The 14,636-nt window shown below is 37.1% G+C and overlaps 2 protein-coding genes across 2 annotated transcripts; both read right to left on the reverse strand.

The window, feature by feature from the left end:
• Nucleotides 1–1,003: 1,003 nt before the first annotated feature.
• Nucleotides 1,004–5,431, reverse strand: LOC110926490 (embryogenesis-associated protein EMB8). The gene is made up of 7 exons (XM_022170256.2): nt 4,940–5,431; nt 3,812–3,940; nt 3,616–3,747; nt 2,738–2,880; nt 2,022–2,214; nt 1,401–1,454; nt 1,004–1,325 (listed from the first exon to the last, which is right to left on the reverse strand). The coding sequence occupies exons 1-7, from the start codon at nt 5,342–5,344 to the stop codon at nt 1,137–1,139; spliced, it is 1,245 nt and encodes a 414-aa protein (XP_022025948.1). The 5' UTR covers nt 5,345–5,431; the 3' UTR covers nt 1,004–1,136.
• Nucleotides 5,432–10,109: 4,678 nt separating this feature from the next.
• LOC110921597 (embryogenesis-associated protein EMB8) lies at nt 10,110–14,102 on the reverse strand. Its single transcript, XM_022165948.2, has 8 exons — nt 13,626–14,102; nt 12,556–12,684; nt 12,232–12,363; nt 11,998–12,140; nt 11,032–11,129; nt 10,770–10,864; nt 10,640–10,693; nt 10,110–10,553 (listed from the first exon to the last, which is right to left on the reverse strand). Exons 1-8 carry the CDS (start codon nt 13,905–13,907, stop codon nt 10,356–10,358), a joined length of 1,131 nt encoding a protein of 376 aa, XP_022021640.1. The 5' UTR covers nt 13,908–14,102; the 3' UTR covers nt 10,110–10,355.
• Between the last annotated feature and the right edge of the window lie 534 nt (nt 14,103–14,636).

A 14,636-nucleotide genomic window follows, 5' to 3' on the forward strand; every position in this document is an offset into this window, starting at 1 on the left:
TTTAAACTTGCAAGGATTGTCAAATATCAAAATTTAAAATTGACAGTTAATTGTCATTAAGGAAGTAAATAACTAGGTAAATTAATCTGTTAAAATATTTACGCGTTTTTCACAGTTAAAAAGAAAAACGAAAGATTGCTAAAATTGATAGAATCTTAGAAATTCAACATCGGGGCTCCTACTAATGGAATCCGCCAATCCGGATTCAATAGTTGGGGCAAAACTTTGTCACATGCTTCGGCTAGCTAAGACGTTCTCTCTATTACTTACGTGTCTAGTAACTCCAACCGTAATGAAGCTTTACCCGTTTCAAGAGTATTCTTTTAGCTCATTTGCAACCAAATTGCTTTCAAGCCTTCAAGCATATGCTGGATGGCCTTGTAGGCATTGTTTATTAGATGGCATTAGGCCCATCTTCACCTTTTGGGTGTAGACCAAAGCCCTGTTACATTTCCCTTTTGTTTGAAGGCCCAAGTCAGGAATTATTTGTATTTTGTAATATCTATCATAGGCCCATCATGAAGGTCCAGCCTACTTATCTTATTCTTTAAAGTTTAACCACCTGTAATTTTATTTTATTATTTTCCGTTTAGGCTATTTCTTTTCTCACCTTTAAATTCCGTTATAAATAAGTAACTAATTACGTTATGTGTCACAACTCTACGAGTCTATGAATCTTTTTCCCAAATATCTTATTTCACCCCTTCATTTTCAATATTATCGTTTTATTACGTAAAGTGCCTACTTATACATAGCTAGTCTAATACCCTTCACAATACAAGGACATAGAATGTGTAGCTTGAGTTGTAAACAAAGTCTATTGACTTGACAATGGCTTTGTAAGGTCATAGATGTTAACAGGATTTAAAGGTGACGCCGGTTTAGATCATAGTTTGTCTTCTGGCAGACAACAGATCGAATGAGAAGCGGTTTAGATCATAGTTTCTAGGTTGTTTTTATAAGGTTCTTGAGAATAACTAATTATATTTCCATACATTAGCCATTGGAGATATTTAAGAAGGGTTAAATATGAATCACACATTGTTGCAACATATTATATTTCCATTTGGTAACATAAAAAGGGTAACTAAACCTACTAAAGTACATACATACAAATGGTTGCCAATGAATCTAGTCTATGCCTCTACCGACTGCAGCACGTTGCCTGTACCTTGACGTGTGCCCGATTTTTCATTTTCAAGATGTTGGAGGAAATCCATGACCATAGGATCGGTCCATGGGCACCCTTGTGGAGCATTCTCACCCGCAACCCACCCTAAATGACCGCCTTGTGGTGTAACTATCAACACACAATTCGGGTTCTCCTAAACAATTGATACACAAAAGATTGTTAAAATATTGCAGCACAACATTTTTTGTAATATTATTGTGCTGCATACCTTGATGTCTTCACGAGGTATCGCTCTATCAGGTGCGATCGGATCATTTTTCGCCTGTAAATCAAACAAACAAGTAGAATTCAAGAAATCTTTATACCCCATAACATATGACCAAATGTCACATTTTTTTTTTTCAAAAGCAAAGATTTGAGTAAATTCCCATTTTTCGTCCCTGAGGTTTGGCCACTTTTGCGCTTTCATCCAAAGGTTTGTTTTTCCGCATCTGGGTCATCATGGTTTCAAAATCTTGTCATTTTCGTCCCCATGGGCGAAGCTTTTAAGGGGCGGGAGGGGGCGGCTGACCCCCCGAACTTTTCGCTCAGTAGTGGAGAGTATGTAGTTTTCGTATAGAAATTTTTGGGTATATACATTTTCAATCCCCCGGTTTTATAGAAATTTTTAGGTCCAGTGACTTCCGCCCCTCGGGTCGGAAATCTCAAGCTTCGCTACTGTTCGTCCCTGAGGACCAAACCTCGAGGGGATGAAAGCGCAATGTATTGCCAAACCACAGGGACGAAAATGGCAAGATTTTGAAACCACGAGGACCCAGATGCGAAAAAACAAATCTTTCGATGAAAGTTGCAAAATTTTTTAACAAGATTCAGGGTAAAAAAGTATTGCCTGTATGCAAAGCAAAGGTGTGCGAACATATTTTATGTAATCCGCACTGCATGATTTTTGCAAGTACTCGTCGACTGACTTGAAACCAAAGGAAACTCGGGTCAATCCTTCATCATAATCCCGGATGGTTTCAGCGTTAGCCGCTAACTGGATATTGTAATCGCCTCCAATGTCTTCAAACAACATAAGATGCCTACAAATGAGTAAATATTAAATTCTCAAATTAATAAGTAGAGTAAACTGCCATTTTGGTCCCTGAGGTTTGGTCGCTTTTGCCACTTTAGTCCAAAACTCAAATCTTTTGCATCTGGGTCCCTGTGGTTTCAATTTTATTGCCATTTTGGTCCAAAAATTAAATCAGGTCATATTTGTCTTATAAAATCCTGCAATTTTGTCATTTTTCTCAGGGGCAAATTAGGTCATATTGTCTTATAAAATATGGTATTTATTTATAAAAAAGAAATGATCATTTTGCCTCTGCGGAAAAAGACAAAATAGCAGGATTTTATAAGACAAATATGACCTGATTTCATTTTTGGACCAAAATAGCAATAAAACTGAAACCATAGGGACCCAGATGCAAAAAGTTTGAGTTTTGGACTAAAGTGGCAAAAGTGAACAAACCACAGGGACCAAAATGGCAGTTTACTCTAATAAGTATTCCAGAAACAATCAATAATTCAATACAGGGGAGATGAATAGATGATCAATAGTACTTCTTTAAAATGCCACTCAACGCCTTGGCGAGAGATCGGTTATAAATTTTGTTAAATCCCTGGCATAAATCCTCATCTGACATAACCAAATTGAAAGGATTACACATGGAAACTGCACCCGAAAAATTGCGTGCACCAGCCTCCTACAAGAACACAAAATCATACATTTTCATATGATATTTCTGTGAAAAAAAAAAGTTAAGTGTCATTTACGTCCCCGTGGTTTGTCCACTTTTGCCATTTCAGGTCAAATTTCAAAATTGTACCATTTTCATCCCTGACATCCTTGAAACGTGTCATTTCAGTCCAAAAAACTAACACCAAATAAAAAACTCAATTAGATCAGAGGTAAAATTGTCATTTTACATAACTTTTTTGGGCTAACTGAGGTCAAATGACCATTTTACCCCTGAGCTAACTTAGTTTTGAAATGGTCATTTTATTTTACCCCTGAGCTAACTGAGTTTTTTAACTGGGATTAGTTTTTTGGACTGAAATGGCACGTTTCGAGAATGTCAGCGAGGAAAATGGTACAATTTTGAAATTTGGACTAAACTGGTAAAAGTGGACAAACAACAGGGACGTGAAGTCGTGAATGTCACTTAAAAAAAGTAACATGCTAACAAGAACCGGAAATTGAAAGCTTTGATTAATGAAGGAACGATTACAAATAGCCAAATTCGATATAGGCTTGATCTCCGATTTTTAGCAAAGAACCCTAGTTTTATATAATAAAACGACGACCGAAAACTCAATAGAACAAAAGATATAAATAGGCATATAAGAGATAATAACTGGCCCTAAACTTCAGCTATTCATTTACCCACTACCCCCTTCGTCCGAACCCAACTCTAGGGTCGTATCACATGTTTTTTTACCTTTCCTAAATATTGAACAAGAATGTTAGCTCCCATGGACCAACCGGCACCATAAAGATTGGCTTTCGGATATCTGGTGACAACATGATTCACTACTTCATCGAGATCTCCTAGAAACGAAGCCGAATACATCTGCATAAACATGATTCAGGATAAAGAGTCCAATGCACAATATGTATATAAACAGTAATGGAACCTGAGGTGTGGTAACAGGACTATCAGCACAGCCGCGGCTATTGAATACCACTACGCGCCACCCTTTGTTTCTCGCTCTCACCAACATATGCCTTACGTACGAATCATCACTTCCTCCCGACAAACCAGGCTGCAAATTTCATTCTCATTGTTTCATTATTATTCTTATTTTGTTGTAAAATCATCATATAGCCATTTGGACCATTGAGTGTGACAAAATAGCCTTGACTTTTCTTGTTATTAGTTAAGAAATTGTTTCACCCAATCAGAAGTTTCCACATGGCACTCCATTTTGTGTCTACGCAACATATGTTGACATGGCGATGTACATTTCCACCTGGCACAAAAAAAGGAATCTGTTGTGCCAGGTGGAAATCTGTTATGCCAAGGGACACTTGTTGATTGAAAAGTCTTAAAAGTCATGTCTAGAGTAGGGATAAGCAAATCAGACCCGGTACCGGTACCGGGTCTACCGGACCGGGTACTTTTTCGGTAACGAATCGGTACCGACTTTTGACATTTTCGGTACCGGTCCGGTACGGTACTGGTATTTACCGGTTTTTACCCTCAAATACCAGTACCGTACCGTACCGAACCGGGTATATTCGGTACCGGTACCCACTTTTAGGGATTTTCGGTACCGGTTCGGTACCGGACGGTACCGAGCTCATCCCTAGTCTAAAATGCTAGATTGAACGAACTCGTTCGACTCTTTCTATTATAAACCAAACACCTGAATTACAATAACTGTAATCATCTATTTATACTAAACCACTCACATAGAAAACTAAACAAAGTCAAATTTGACTCAAAACTCTAAAAAATGACTACATAAATAAAATCAACAAAAAAGACACTTATACCCCTAACTCATTATGTTTCTTGAACAAAACTATTAAATCCAACAATATCTATTTTGTCAAACTCATTGGTCATCTGTGTGCCAGTACCGGTACCCATCTGGTATCGAATTATTTTCGGTACCAATTCAGTACCTACTTTTAGCGTTTTCAATATCGGTACGATACCGGTATTTTACAGAATTTAACCTTCAAATACCGGTAATGAGTACCCATATTTGGCAATTTTCGGTAATTTGAAAATTGAGGAAAGAGAAATTTGTACTGACAAGTAATAAGAGAATAGGAGTGTTATCCGGCAAGGTTCGGGCATCACCGGAAACCCAATCGAGTGTAACGGTCCCATCATCCGGGGTCCTGAGGCACTCACGCTTATAGTTGACATCGGGTATGTTCCGAAAAAAAGCAGCAAATATGGTTTCAATATGGCGGTTGGAACCGAAAACCGGATAGTGGTTATAGGGACGGCCCAAGTGAGTCTTGATAACCGGACAGAACATGTCACGAGCTCCACCCAAGACTTCAAGCGACGGATGGTAGTCTTTGAACTGATCGGTGGTGGTCATGTTGCCGGAGACAGGGGTGGCTCTGGTGGGTCGTAGTAGTCTTGCTGGTGAGTGGCTAATAAGTGTTGGGGGATGTGAGTGGGTGAGATGGGGAGTTGCCATTGACATTATCTTTAGATTTAGGGAAATGAAATCTGGGGTACGACAAATGTTGTTAGTGATGGTGTTTAAAAAACAAGGTTATATGGCACATGTGATTCACATCTAACGGTTTATAATAAAAATCTAACGTTTTACACGGGGGGTGTTTAGAAAACAAGGTTGGGATTAAATCTTAATGAAATGGTCACTCTATCTTCTTGTTAAAAAGTGACATGTGGGAAATAACATTCTGTTTTTTTTAATAATAAATTTTGATCTCGTCTTTTTTAATGGCAAATTTCTTTATTTATGTTGTCATACGTGAGATTTGAACCCAAGACCTTTCCTTCTTAAGGTGTTTAAAGTTATTGTCTTTAATCTCGTTTTAATAATTAGTTTCATAATTTAAAAAATTTAGTAGATTACTAAAAAATATTAATCCTTTTTGTGATTCTCATTGTGCCTTGGTTAGTAGTTGGATTGTACATGTGTCTAATCATTGTACTAACAACATATGCCGAATGGACTTTCACCCCTACTTTTCATTTTGGCAATGGAGGCACTTCATGTTGCCACAAACTCGGCATGCTCCCTTGGTATCTTCCTCGGAATTCAAACACCTCAAGCGGGCCCTATCGTATCACACCTTTTGTACGCGGATGATGCTATGTTTGTTGTTGAGTGGTATGTCACCAATTTTCATAACCTAGCTCGTCTCTTAAGATGCTTTCACATTGTCTCCGGTCTCAAGGTGGATTTCCACAAAAGCGTCTTATATGGCATTGGGGTGGATAATTTTGAAATCACTAGCATGGCTAGTATTCTCAATTGTAAGAACGGCTCCCTTCCTTTCACTTATCTCGGCCTCCCGGTGGGGGCGAACATGGTGCTTGTAAAGCATTAGAGACTCGTCATGGAGAAATTTGAAAGTAAACTATCATTGTGGAAAGCTTGAACTCTATTCTTCGCCGGAAGAGTAACCTTGCTTAAAGCAGTGCTAGGTAATTTACCTACCTATTTCCTATCTCTCTTTGTTGCACTTATGCAGGTTTTAAAGCAACTAGAACGAATACGGCGTAGGTTCCTTTGGGGCGGGTGTCTAGAAAAATAAAACAAAGTGGCTTGGGTCCTTTGGTTCAAAGTTCTAGCACCTGAGGAACAAGGTTGGATTAGCATCAGAAGAATATCATCGACAAATGTTGCATTACTAGTTAAATGGTGAGTGCGCTTAAAAATGAACACAACCATTTTTGGGCAAAAGTCGTCACGACCCTTCACAGGGGCAACATATTTGGTCGAGCATTCCAGTTAAAGTGACATGCTTGGGAGTTTGGAACAACATTATGAAGATATCCAAAAACCTATCTTGTCAACACTTTGAGGTAGATAATCGGTTGGTAGTAAAACTTGGGCGTGGCGATAAAACTCTTTTTTGGTTAGACAAATGGGCTGGAAATCAACCACTAAAAGATGTCTTTCCAGGCCTTTTCACTGTAGAAACTTATAAGTTTTGCATAGTCTTGCAACGCTACTCGATTATGGACGGAATTATCACTTGGTCGTGGGGTGGCAGCCATCAGTTGAACCGAGCCTGTGTTTTGAGAGATTGGGAAGCATGCACTCTCCGGTTAAAAGGGCAGAATCCTGGTAAAGACGCTGATTCTTAGGTGTGGCGCGAATCGGATAGCTGCCAAACTTATACGGTACGTAATCTTTGTAAAGAACTTGACTACATTGACTTAATACCTGAGACGAAGGTGCTTACATGGGTCAACTAGATCCACCTCAAAATAAACTGCCTTTTGTGGAGGCTAGTACTGAATCGTATACCAACCAGGGACGCACTGTTAAAAAGAAATATTTCTCTACCTTCGAATCTGTGCCCCCTCTGCTGCGACAACCCTGAAACCGCCGACCATCTCCTAATCGCATGTGACTTCGCTAGGTGCGTTTGGTAACAAATATTCATCTGGATAAAAGTTCCCCTCCCGCATTTCCTCCTCAGAGTTGTCCAACTGCTTGAAATCATCCGTTCACACCCGGTTTGCAAACCAAATAAAAAGGCGATGCTTTTGATTATAGCCACAACGTGCTGGATTCTATGGAAGACACACAATGAAGTTATTTTCAAAGGCAAATACACGTCACACTCAAGCGTAATTGGTGAAGTAAAAACATGATGCTTTTTGTGGATCCAAGCGTGGGGTAAAGTACAAGAGCTAGAGTGGGAGAAATGGAGATATTTCGATTTCAAAATGTTTCCGTTGTAACCACCATGCACTATAAACCTCATGCAACAAACACATGAGGTCTGTTACTTCTTTTTTATTACCTCTTGTACTTGTATTTTCACGTTTGAGCGGTTTGCTTAAGCTTTTGATGTAAAATCGCCAATCCAAAAAAATATATAATCTTGAATCTTGCAAAAAAAAAAAAAAAAAAAAAAAAACATATGCCGAATATAGTACTAGGTAAACACTATCTACCTAATATTAGGTACACTATTGGATCCGGGTCTAGATGGAAATAATATTGCGTGATTGAGGTGCTATTTCGTAAAAAGGGTGGTAATATTGGTACACCTTTCTTCTCTATCTTTTGTATGGGTTGTTTACGAGTCGAGTCAAACTGAGCGGACCTTTGCTTGTACTTGGCTCGTTTACAAACCGAGCGGAACGGCTCATTTAAAATCGAGCCTCAAATCAAACGAGCATTTTCTGAGCAATGAATATTTTGAGTGAATGTTGCACGGACTTCAAACGATTTTGACAACTGTGTCGCCTGATTTAAATTTGCGGAGAATAACAATGTTGTGGCCGATGAGGTGATGATCATTTTGTACGAACAAGGACGTTGAGAACAGGAGATGGTCGACTTAGGTTAACAATATGAGACATTGAGGCGATGAGCAAACTATCGTTTAGTGGTGTAGGGTTTTAACTTTTAGTTTCGGTGCTAATTTTTTTATTGGCGTGATTGGTCTAGTACGTATAGATATAGTTGTAAATTTGTACATAGTGGATCAAAATCTAACAGGGTGGTATATATAAAAATCTAAATTTAATATATATATATATATATATATATATGTGTGTGTGTGTGTGTGTGTTTATATATGTATGTGGGTAGAGGATCCTGTACATTAATCTAGAAGTGTAAGAAGTGTATTATAACACTATATATAACACTATATAACATTATGTAACACTATATAACATTATATAACAAATATAACACTATATTTTGTCTGATAGCATGTCTATAATAGATGTATAGTGTTATATATTGTTATATAGTGTTATATGGTGTTATATGGTGTTACATAGTGTTATACGGTGTTTATATGGTGTTATATATAGTGTTATAATACACTTCTCACACTTCTGAATTAATGTACACTATCCCTACCCTATGTATGTGTATACGTATATATATACTAATTAAAAATAATAATAATTCGAGCTGAGCCGAGCGGACCTTTGCTCATGCTTGGCTCGTTTACAAACCGAACCGAGCGGCTTGTTTACAACTGAGCCTCAAATCGAACGAGCATTTTCCGAGCGAGCGGTTTGAACGGCCCTATATCTCTATATATACATACATATATAGAGAGATAGAGTGGAAAAAAGTCTGTAAATAAGATCTTGGGGTGTATCAATAAGATGACCTGGTAAAAATGTGGTGAGCCATTAAGTGGCTTAACCGATTAAGATGTAACATCTAAATCAGCTAGTATATTTCTAAAACTTACTCATAAACCAATAAGATATGTCTTTTATAAGTGAACTAAAGTACTAACCTCTAGCCGACCAATTCATTGATAGTTTATTATTGGAAATTTTGAATCATCAACGAACTACCAAACAACCCAAAATTAAAAGTATGATATGGAGTTGTTGTCATTATTTACTCAACTTCTAGTGACCAAATGACCAAGTTTGAATTTTGGTGATTTACTCTGATTTCAGTTTTTTTTTATCGGGTGTTTTTCTTGTGTGGCCAAATTCTATGTGGACTGTTGAAGCCCAACGATTTATTTATTTATTTATTTATTTATTTTTGAGTTAATAGCCAAAATGGTCCCTGAGGTTTGCTCACTTTTGCCACTTTAGTCCAAAATCCAAAATTTTTAAATCTGGGTCCCTGAGGTTTGCATTTTGTTACCATTTTAGTCCAAATTTCAAACACCCCTCTTTTTACTGTTGCAACCAGCCTATTTTGTCCTTTTGCGCAGGGGTATTCTGGGTTCTTGATCTGAGTTTGTTATAATAACTCATAAAAATGACCAAAATACCCCTGCACAAAAGGACAAAATAGGCTGGTTGCAACAGTCAAAACAGAGAGTTTTTGAAATTTGGACTAAAATGGCAACAAAATGCAAACCTCAGGGACCCAGATTTAAAAATTTTAGCTTTTGGACTAAAGTGGCAAAAGTGAGCAAACCTCAGGGACCATTTTTGCTATTAACTCTTTATTTTTTTTGTGTTGAAGCCCAACGGTATAATTTCGTTGTTTTATTGTGTTGACAATGTAACCCATGCCTTAGATATGCCTGTCACCTTTGTAAGTATTGGCTTTTCTTGAAAATGTGTTAATATTTTATTGAAAAGTTTAATTTCTTGTACCCATTTTGGTCATTTGATAAGGCTCTTGTTTTGAGGATTTACAACGAAATTGATTTTTACAATCATGTTTATACCAATTTGAGGTTGAATCATATAATCATTTTTATACCAATGTTAGTCATACAAAACCAAAAAATTCTAACTCGGTGACCAAATTTCTGGGTTAGCCATTGTCTGGGGCGGATCCAATAACAGCCAGTAAAAATCACAGATATAATAATAAGAATAATTATTAATATCACAAAATACAAAATATAAGCTAGCCAACTTTCCCGTTTCTGTTGAACTCTTCGATTCAAGAATGTTAAAGCAAGAAACGAGATTTACTTGACGAAGATTGCGCTGTCGAATCAATTATCGATGTCACAATCTTAGTCATGACCATTCTACATTCATATTATATGATACCGTCTTTAATTTACATTTGCCTGTAATGTGTGGGTCTTTTCCTCAGGTTTTAAAACATAGTTTGATTTTATTTTTTCTAAATATTCGAGAAAATCCATCACCACAGGATCGGTCCAAGGACATCCAAAGGGTGCGTCATCACCCGCAACCCACCCTAAGTGTCCACCTTCTGGTGTAACAATCAACATACAATTTGAGTTCGCCTGAAAAAAAAAAATCAAGTAACAACACGCGTCAATATATTTTTTATGTTATTTTTTAATATATTCGATCGAAGCGTGAAACATACATTGATAGCTTCTCGAGGAATCCCTCTAGCCGGAGCAATAGGATCATTTTCAGCCTGAAAATACGGATTAACGCCTTCGTAAACTTGTTTTAATTTGATGAAGATACTCATTTTTCGGAAGTTAGTATACCTGGATGCAAAGTAAAGGCGTGCGTACATGTTGTATAGAGTCCGAGCTACTTGATTTCAAGTAGTAATCATCCACAGATTTAAAACCAAAAGAAACTGCAAAATATGGAAACGTTTATGCAAGAAACGCGATTGCAATAATTTGTTGTCCGTCTACCTGCTATCCTTATGTAATTTGCCCCATGATTAATTAAAAAAAAAAAAATTCACTAGTCAAAAAAAAAAAAAAAAAAATCTTGTTCAAAGAATAGAAAAACGTGTACCGCTTGTCAACGCTTCATCGAATTCCCTAATGGATCTACAATTGGCAGCTGCTGGAATATTATACTCATCACTCATTTCTTCAAATAGAAGAGCATGTCTGCAAATAATAAAATACTAATAGTTGTCATATCTAACCCGTATGATAAACGGGCCTTTTTTGGGTTGACTTGTTTAACCCGTTTAATTAAACCAGACCCACATGTAACTTGATTACAGCCCATTTACAATCCATTATCCACCAACACGTCAACTTGTTTGAACCGTTTAAATAAATGAGTTATACGGGTCATGTTCGGGTTACATGATTTTAAGTGTGTCCGGGTTAGGATTGATCTATTTGACATGAATATTTATAGGTGGCGCTCGGTAGGGGTGCAAACGAACCGAGCCGAGCCCGAGCTCGACCAGGCTCGAGCTCGAGCTCGTTTAACATATGAAAGCTCAAGCTCGAGCTCGGCTCGAATATAATTTTTCAAGCTCGAGCTCGGCTCGGGCTCGACTCGTTTAGTATTTATTAATTAATTTTTATTAATTATAATTATTGTTATACATATAATTTAGTTATTTTTTTATATTTATATAAATGGTAAATATTATTACTTAAATATATGTTTAATATATTAATATAAAATATATAAAAAGAAAGCTCATTAAGGCTCGTGAGCCGGCTCGAGCTCGATAAGCGAAGCTCGGGCTCGGGCTCGTTTACTAAACGAGTTTGTTTTTAGGCTCGAGCTCGTTTAAGCTCGGCTCGTTCGAGCTTTTTTTTTTAGCCTAGCTCGAGTAGCTCACGAGTAGCTCGGCTCGTTTGCATCCCTAGCGCTCGGGTTCAACAATTCAACCTGTCAACCTAACACGATCGGCACACCTAATTCATACCATATAGAAAAAAAAAACTAATCTTCAAGATTGGATACAAATATCATGTGAAGTAAAAATTGACCCGCTTAAATGCAAAAACCTACTTCTTGAAGATTCCGCGCAGTGTAGATGCAATTATTTTGTCATAAACTATGCTAAATCCTTTACGTAAGTCCTCATCGGCGGCAACTAAATCGAAAGGATTACACAACGACACAGCACCAGAAAGGCGGCAACCTGCCGATTCCTGAAATGACATGTGGAACCGAATCATTGGTACCTTCATCAATTTTTTTATTGCAGTCATTGTGTTGATAGCAGAGAAGATATAGTATTACCTGAGCTAAATACCTAACAATAAGGTTTCCTCCAAGAGACCAACCGGCAGCATACAAATTTGCATCTGGGTAACGGCTCGAAACATGATCTACTACTTCACTAATATCCCCCATAAACGATGCTGAATAGAACTGTGAGAATAAATAAGTAACTGGTTGCGTCACGTGAGCTCAACTATGACATCTCTTATTTTTGTAAATATAATTATCTTGAAACATTGTTTTATAATTCTTAAATTTTCATTACTAACCGTTTAATATTTCCTTTATTCAACTCGTGTAATACACAAGTTTCTAACTTAGTAAAGTAACTAATTTTGATACCTTAGGTGTGGTAACAGGGCCATGACCACAACCACGGCTATTGAAAACCACCACGCGCCACCCCTTCTTTCTTGCGCTCATTAGCATATGCCGTATGTATGAATCCCCGCTTCCTCCTGTCAGCCCCGGCTGCAACCATCGATCAGGATGTCACATACATGAAATATCTTTTGATAATGTCTAGGTGGTTTAAAAATTTATCGAGCGCGAGCTCTAGCCTGGCATGTGAAGCTTGTCAGGCTCGTCGAGACTTAGTTTAATATTAGTTTTTATTAACATGTAGTATGATTCATCCCTTATTTAGAGTTTTCTATTAAACAAACCAAGCTGAGCTTATTTAAACTTGCTTAAGAGCCGAGCCCAAACCTAAAAATAAGCTTATTAGTTAACGAGCCGGAACGAGTCTATTAGATATATTATTTTTATAAATTATTTCGTCAGAGATGGCACCAACATTTTATCACTCAAATTGCTCTTGATTTGCTTCTTAAATAATATACCTTCTTTTCAAGAACTATCTCCGCAATCACCCTATCCACGCGTATCAAGTATATTCGTTAGTTTTTCTAAAGATATCACTTTTTTATTAGTTGGTAACTTGGTATATAAAATTAGATTTATTCAACCCGTGTAACACACGAGATTCTTAAATATATAACTTTTTTTAATATATAGTATATAAAATTAGATTTGAACCCGTACAATACAAGGGATTTCTTTAGAGTAATATTTTTTATTGTTTACAATACACAACTATATTTATTCAACTCGTGTATCACATATGGTTTTTAAAGATATAATTTTTTTTTATCATTTGATATATAAAATTACCTTTATTCAACATACAATACACAATACACGAGACTTTTAAAAGATATAACTTTTTTGTTATATAATATAAAATTAGAATTATTCATTCAATATATATAATAAACGATGTTTTCAAAGATATATATTCTTTTATTATTTAGTATATAAAATTATATTTATTCAGCTCGTGTAATACATAGATAATAAACGAGCCGAGCTCGAGCCTTGTTAGACTTGGCTCCGCAAGTAAATATATTTACCAGCAAAATGAGGGTAGGAGAACTCGGGGGCAAGCTATAATCATCACCAACGACCCAATCAAGTGAAACGGCACCGTTATCTTTGGTCCTGAGACACTCACGGCGTAAGCTGACATCAGGGGTTGATCTAAAAAAATAAGCAAAGATAGTTTCCACATGGGTGTTAGAACCAACGATGGGGTAGGCTCGATATGGTTGGTTAAGAGTGGTGAAAGCTGGAAGAAATGAGTCAAGACCACCACCGCTAAGTTGGAGAGAAGGGTGCGGTTTAGTGGCAGACATGGTGGTGTAGTTTGATGGGTTGTAAAAACTGGTTTGGTTGGTATATAATGGGAGGAGGTGAAGGGCTAAGGGTGGGTGGGTAGTACTAAGTAACAGCAGCTACCAGACAATCTAGAACCTGGTAAGCAGCTGCTGCTCAGGGCATGCAATGCAGGCCGCTAGTCGAGCCAATGCATTACCGGTTCAACCCAGCCGATATGCGATATGCTCTTTTCTGTTTTGTCTTGTATACGGAAACAATTAGATACTTGTAGGAAAAGTGGCGAACAACCTTATCAGTTTCACCACCCATGTCATTGGCTCATTGGCTTCAACAACTTTGTCATTTTTGTATGTTTATGAATTATGACATCATTTTGGTTAAAAAATTGGCATATATGAATTTGTAGCTGTCGATGTGCACAGGGTGCAAATGAGCGGAGCCACTCGAGCTCAGCACGAAAAAAAGCTCGGATGAGCGGAGCTTAAACGAGCTCGAGCTCAAGCCTAAAAACAAGCTCGTTTAGTAAACAAGCCCGAGCTTCGCTTATTGAGCTCGAGCCGGTTCGCGAGCCTAAACGAGGTTTCTATTTATATAATTTTTATTTTAATATATTAAATATATATTTAAGTGATAATAGTAACCGTTTATGAAAATATAAAAAATAACTAAATTATATGTATAATAATAATTTTAACTAATATAAATTAATTAATTAATACTAAACGAGACGAGTTCGAGTTTGAAAA

Source organism: Helianthus annuus, chromosome 17, assembly GCF_002127325.2.
Source record: "Helianthus annuus cultivar XRQ/B chromosome 17, HanXRQr2.0-SUNRISE, whole genome shotgun sequence".
In the NCBI taxonomy this organism is placed as follows: Eukaryota; Viridiplantae; Streptophyta; class Magnoliopsida; order Asterales; family Asteraceae; genus Helianthus; species Helianthus annuus.

Bases quoted from the DNA above. Each gene is read 5' to 3' on its own strand.
- LOC110926490 (XM_022170256.2), bottom strand. From the start codon at position 5,344: ATGTCAATGGCAACTCCCCATCTCACCCACTCACATCCCCCAACACTT. The intron at 2,215-2,737 runs GTACTATTGATC...ACTCATTTGTAG, and splicing joins TTGAGTGGCATTTTAAAGAA to GCATCTTATGTTGTTTGAAG. The intron at 1,326-1,400 runs GTATGCAGCACA...TCAATTGTTTAG, and splicing joins TACCTCGTGAAGACATCAAG to GAGAACCCGAATTGTGTGTT.
- LOC110921597 (XM_022165948.2), bottom strand. From the start codon at position 13,907: ATGTCTGCCACTAAACCGCACCCTTCTCTCCAACTTAGCGGTGGTGGT. The intron at 12,685-13,625 runs GTAAATATATTT...CGATGGTTGCAG, and splicing joins CTCCTACCCTCATTTTGCTG to CCGGGGCTGACAGGAGGAAG. The intron at 10,554-10,639 runs GTATGTTTCACG...TTTTTTTTTCAG, and splicing joins TTCCTCGAGAAGCTATCAAT to GCGAACTCAAATTGTATGTT.